The following is a 6,472-nucleotide window of genomic DNA, read 5'->3' as shown; positions in this document are numbered from 1 at the left end:
ATAATAGTAATGAAAAACAAAAAACATGTGACTAAAAATAATTTACGGACACGGTTTAATATATTACATTTCACAAAAAGTCAACAATAGTCATGATAAACAATAAAACATGTGACTAATAGTAGTTTATGGTCACGAGTTAATATATTAAAATGAGCATTTGTCATTTTTTTTAAATGTGAATCAAGTGTCTCGAAATGGTTTCGTCGTGGGAATGGAATTGCAAGTTTGGAATCAAGGATGATGAAAATTAGGATTACATCATCAACATACTCTTTTAGAATGCTTATCCATATTCATTTAGAATATAATTTCAACATATTCTTTCAAAATATATTATACATGTACATATTCTTTAAGAATAGACCAAATTATGATAGATCAAGAATGTTGTTATTATTCCAAAATGACATTTGAATGACAATGAATTTTAATTTAATGATGTTTTTTTGTCTTATTCTTTAAGAATGCATAATAAAAATCGTTAATCTTTTTATGATTATTCAGTCTTTTGGCCTAGACTAGTTCATAGAATGTAAGTGATATGTTACTAGTTTTAAAAATGTTTTCATGTGTTACATTCTACCAATAATGTTATTTTTTTTTCTTTTTAAAAGTAAAAATTGATTTCATATTCATAAGACTGTTCTTTAAGAATACATACTATACTCATAAAGATATTCGGTCGGAATATCCCAAAATAAGAACTTTAATTTGAAAGTCAGATTTTCAAATCTAAGAGTATTGATTATATGTTAGAATTCAAAATTTTCATTTTTTAAAATTTAGTTTAATTGACGAAACTACTCTTACAGTCAAATTTGTATGATTATATTGTATATATGTTATTCAACTGTAATATCATAGACACTAAGATAGTAAGTTCGTAGCCATTCATTTTTTTCATCTGTTGGTAAAGAATTATCTTGACGATCACACAATAGATATGAATCACATTATAACATAGTCATATATATATATATATATATATATATATATATATATAACCAAGATCAAATATCAAGGAATATTTTGATAGGAAAGTAAGAAGTTATATATATATATATATATATATATATATATATATATATATATATATATATATATATATATAATAAATTTCTTATATTTGAATCATATAATGATTATTTTGTTTGTTAAAAAAATATGTGTATAAAGAAAATTCTTTTTCGGTATCAAAATATATATATATATATATATATATATACTACCACTGTGGAGTTATAGGTGGTGAAAGATGGACATTTATTACTACCTTTTTGAAGTCAAACCAATCATACTTAATTAGTCCACATCCTTATCTGTGGTACTCAGAACATTTTAATATAAGTATAAGCCTTGGCATTGCTTTTCTATTGCAAAATTGGTAAAGCCTATCTGTCTAAGTTATCTCAAATACCCATTTCACGTTTAAGTGGATCTAAAAGTCTTTTATTCAATATAATACATATTGGTTTTTGTAAATTTTTCACTAGCCTTTCTTTAAAGTTTAATTTCGAGTTATACAATATAATGGAAGGTATGATTTATGTTTCATATTTCATGTACGTACTATTTTTATTCTTAACAGCAAGACTTTATATATATTGAGTAACATGATTTTCGTTGTATATGATTATTTAGGTCTTGCAGGTTTGAAGCTTAGAACATTAAACTACAATGTCTTTGTCGAATTCCGTGCGCTTTTGCATAAGGTATAATACAACATGAAAGACTAAGAACATTTAGCTCACATAACTTATATACTCTTTTCCTTTGTCATTTATACGAACTTTTTATCCTACATTTGGACTAAGATTTATGTAAAGCCACAATCTTTTCAATGATTTTGTTATGACTTAATCACTCAAAATTTATGCCTCGATCATTTCGGCGTTGCCATGTTCTGTTGTATTAACCTCAAACAAATTTCGTGAATCGTGATAAATGATCCCAAGTCGATATTAGGGTTTCTTGATTATCACTACCTTGGTCTGTGAAGAGCATCACAATTTCAACATAGAAAAGTCAATTTTGTAAAACCATGTCCCGGCTAAGAAATAACATAATGTTATAACGAGAAGAGTGAATATATGCTAGCTTTTATGATTTTCAATATCTAAAGATAATAAGTAGGATGATAAATATTCTAGATATTTACTTTCTGATATTAAAACTCGCTATGGTCACAACCCAAACGTTGTTCCTACCAGGATACCACTATCACTATGAACATGATCATGAAGTCAAACACGAGGTTGTACCGAGGTTCCCACAAAACTGCAAAGCATTACAGCAAGTTCCGATGTGAGAGCTCAGCTAAAACTTCCCTTTTGGCTGGAACTATGGAGGAATTACAGCATGAATTGAAAGGGATTGTCTTGTGCTCTGCAAATTATGTTCCTTTAACACCTATTAGTTTCTTGGATCGAGCAGCTCTAGTTTATAGCAAAAGGATCTCCATCATTTATGGATCCATCAAGTATACATGGGAAGAAACAAATCGTAGGTGTATGAAGCTTGCATCGGCTCTAAACAATTTCGGGGTTTCTCGTGGAGATGTTGTAAGTAATCTTGTACATTTTGTTTATAAGATGAAGAAATGATCACACTAAGCAACGAATACCACTTTAATTTTATGCTATTTAACCATTTCGTCTCACATCCATCACAGATGATTTTAAAATCGCATATCAATTTTTATGGGAGATATACCGTTGCTATTCCAGCATATTTTTCCGTTGCTAATTTCCATTTGCGAAGTCAATTATGTTGTAATGAATCTAAATAATGCACATGAAACAAGAAATAAATGGTAATATAATTAAATAGGGTGGGCTAATATTATTAAATCAAGGCTTTTAAAACTTGATCCACTATAAATAGAAAACAGATGATTAATTATAACTTTTACAATGTTAAGTTCAATGATCAATATCAGCTTAAATAAAATATACTAACAAAATTAAAATATTCAGAAAACTTTAGTAAATAAAAATAACATAAACCTTTAAATAAATTATGTCCTGTAACCAAATATTAAAATATATTGATGTCTCCGATAACACCTTCAACCCCTTTGTAACACACTTTCCAACTCATCAAACTTCGCGGAGTAGGGTGCAATTTGGCAACATCCTTTGCCACCATGGCATGAGAAAAGCACCATCTTATGCGGTTTTGTGTGCGGTTTAGCCGCGCATCGGTAGAGGCTGCGATTTTTGATTGGTTGGTGATTTTTTGACTGTTTAAATGGTTATTTTTCTAAAATATAATTTTTTTTTAATTTTTCCTATGTATAATACCTATCATTTTTTTAATCAAACTTCACTCATATATTTTTTTTTTTTTATCTTTCACCAACTTTTTTCTCAAAAACGTCATCTTTTTTCTAGTTTTTTTTTTCTGTAAGTTTTTAACTGTTGATGATGTGTTCTTTTTAAAATTGTAGGATTTTTTTAATGTCATGTTATGTTTTTTAAGTAATAAAATGTAATGATTTTAAATTTTTAAGTAATAACATGTTATGTTTTTATTAAAATTAAAATTTGTATTTAAATTGAATTGATAAAAAAAATTATGCCACCACTCCTTTTGTGTGACAAACAACCAAAAAATGTCCTGGTGCTTATGAAGTATGGTTTCTAATGAAGTATGGTTTCTGTGACAACATTCCTCGAGCGTGGTAGCAATAAGGTTTTTGGTACATTTGGTTAAATGTAACGGTTTGGCAAGTATTAGTAGAATTTATTAATTGCTTTTCAATCCAGTTTCTTAATTCTCCTTCATATATAATGTGAATCTCATGTTGGCGAGCACGAATCTTTTTATTACAAATCTAATGTATATTTAACAAAAAAGAAGGTGAAATAATTATATTTGCTATATATATTTAGTCAATTGATTAGATACGTATCTTGACACTGTCACCTAAGATAATCGTATTTACGGTGGAATACAGGTAGCGACACTAGCACCAAACGTCCCAGCAATGCTAGAACTTCATTTTGCTATTCCCATGGCTGGAGCAACCATTTGCCCATTTGATATACATCTAGATCCAAATATGCTCTCAACCCTTCTCAATCATTCCAAACCCAAGATCCTCTTCGTTGATTACCAACTACAACAAATTGCTACGGAAGCTGTCAATCTTCTCAAGAACACACACTCAAAAGCCCCACTCATTATTGTAATATCTGAACCCAACTATCGCCGTCCCTTCAAACATATACGTAAACATGATTATGAGAGCTTTCTGGAAGATGGAGTTGCTGAATTCTCTGTAGTCCAACCACATCATGAATGTGACCCCATCAGTTTAAATTATACCTACGGAATCACATCAAGCCCAGAAGGCGTTATTTGTAGCCACCGAGGAGCTTATCTTACTTCGCTTTCCTCAATGTTCATACATGGTATGATAGAGATGCCTACATACCTGTGGACGTTGCCTATGTTTCACTGTAATGGATGGAGCTTCACGTGGGGCTTGGCTGTAGTTGGTGGCACTAATGTTTGCCTACGATCTGTAACTCCTAAAGAAATATTTGATAATATAGTGATTCATAATGTCTCGCATTATATGTGTGGAGCTCCTACTATTACAAAAGCAACCAAAGAGGCTTTTGAGGGAGGATGGAATCGAAGTGGAGATCTTTCTATTGAACATCGAAACCAGGGTATACAAGTAATGGATCATTCCAATAACATTGTAATATCTGGTGGTGAAAATATTTCAATGATTCAGGTAGAAACTGTGATTTATAGTCATCCTGCTGTTCTTGAGGTTGAAGTTGTTGCAAAGCCCGATGAGCACTGGGGCCACACTCCATGTGCATTTGTCAAGTTGAAGGAAGGTGTTCATGTTGACGCTAATGAAATTATTGATTATTTCCTAGATCGTATACCACATTATATGGCACCTATGACGGTTATTTTTGAAGATTTGCCACGAAATTTGAGTGCTAAGGTTCAAAAGTTTTTGTTGAAGGAGAAGGCGAAAAATCTCGGTGGCACTTTTTTCTAACCAGAAACTAGACCCTCGTAGTTGTAGTAAGTTATCTTATAGTCTTTATAAATAATCCATGTAATCTTAACGAGAGATGATATTTATATTTGTGCCACTTAAAAATGTGGTTTGACTCTTGTATCATATATTCTCTCTCCATCTCTCATCGGTTAAAATTACAATTATAATAAAGGATATAAAAGTCCAATCATATCTTTTATGCGGATGAAAACACAAAGTGAATTCATAAAGTTCATGTGAATAAATATTTGTTTGATTTAAATTCACTATTTTTTTTAATGGATAGAGACTAGACATTAGGATACTAGTGACCAAAATTTCGTCACGGAAAGTGGGGAAAATTATTCTTTTGTGAGTGCGTAATTATAAAATTCAAGTCCATGCATGATATGTATGCGACTATATAATCTATATTGAATATTTTTTGAAGGTAATGTTACAGAAATAGAAAACCAGATTAATGCCAAATGTAAGTAATCGTATAGCTTACATTATACTTTGGACAAGAAAACAAAATTCTTGATGAACAGAAAATGGACATATGACAACAGAATTCTTGATGAACCTACTCTTTTAGTATACAAAAAACTATATTACATAACTAACATAGAACTCTATCCAAAAACCAAGCATATTGTTGAAAGATGAAGATTTTTTCAAATGAAAATTCTCCAAGTTTTTGCAAAAAAAAATTGAGGACTCTTTTAACTTAGGTAGTGTTTGTTTTTTGTCTGCAGATCTGCGAGAAGTCTTCTGTTTGCGCCGCGCAGACCACGCGCAGACATTAGTCTTCGCAGACTGTTTGTTTTTTTGAAGACTGCAGACCTAAAAATATCTGCGCGCCCTCTTCTTGGCGCAGATGTGGACCAGAGTCTTCTAACATCTTCAGACATCTTCTAGCTTAAAAAAACATATATATCTTTATTTTTTTTAAGTTTTTTTTTTTTAATTTATATTTTTTCCAACTTTATTAATGATAAACAATATGAAAAAAAAATTACAAAACTTAAAAAAAAAAAAAACATTTGACGATACAAACATGATATTTTTAACAAAGTTATAAATAAAAATTTATTATAATAATAGTCGTTGAAGTTGTTTATATAAATATAAAAAAAAATCATAATATATTCTTATATTTTTTTGCCAAAATTTTGTAAAACTTTATTTAATAGAGTATCATCAATTTCTCGAGAAAATATTTATCGTACGTTTTTAATAGATTTATTTGAAAAAATCGAAGTTTATTTCCATCTATTTATGTATCAAATTCTTTGATCACTAATTATAATATTTAGTTATAACTTTACAATCAAAGTTGTTGGTTTTTATCAAATATGTATATGAATTAATACCATTTTTATTTTTATTTTTTATATAATAATACATAAAAGTTGATCTAGATTCGTTATATATTTATAAGAAAGCCATAAAAATATA

General features: G+C 29.5%; 1 protein-coding gene across 1 annotated transcript; it reads left to right on the top strand.

The window, feature by feature from the left end:
• The first annotated feature begins 1,640 nt into the window (after positions 1-1,640).
• On the top strand, positions 1,641-5,144 carry LOC145011447 (butanoate--CoA ligase AAE1-like). The gene is made up of 3 exons (XM_078970171.1): positions 1,641-1,715; positions 2,214-2,564; positions 3,962-5,144. Exons 2-3 carry the CDS (start codon positions 2,229-2,231, stop codon positions 5,027-5,029), a joined length of 1,404 nt encoding a protein of 467 aa, XP_078826297.1. The 5' UTR covers positions 1,641-1,715; positions 2,214-2,228; the 3' UTR covers positions 5,030-5,144.
• The last annotated feature ends 1,328 nt before the right edge of the window (positions 5,145-6,472 follow it).

Source organism: Lactuca saligna, chromosome 8, assembly GCF_052625555.1.
Source record: "Lactuca saligna cultivar CGN05327 chromosome 8, ASM5262555v1, whole genome shotgun sequence".
Classification (NCBI taxonomy): Eukaryota; Viridiplantae; Streptophyta; class Magnoliopsida; order Asterales; family Asteraceae; genus Lactuca; species Lactuca saligna.
This window is presented reverse-complemented; position numbering and strand designations above follow the sequence as displayed.

Excerpts from the sequence above, each read along its gene's own strand:
- LOC145011447 (XM_078970171.1), top strand. The coding sequence starts at position 2,229 with ATGAACATGATCATGAAGTCAAACACGAGGTTGTACCGAGGTTCCCAC. Across the intron at positions 2,565-3,961 it reads GGGTTTCTCGTGGAGATGTT|GTAGCGACACTAGCACCAAA; the intron begins GTAAGTAATCTT and ends GGTGGAATACAG.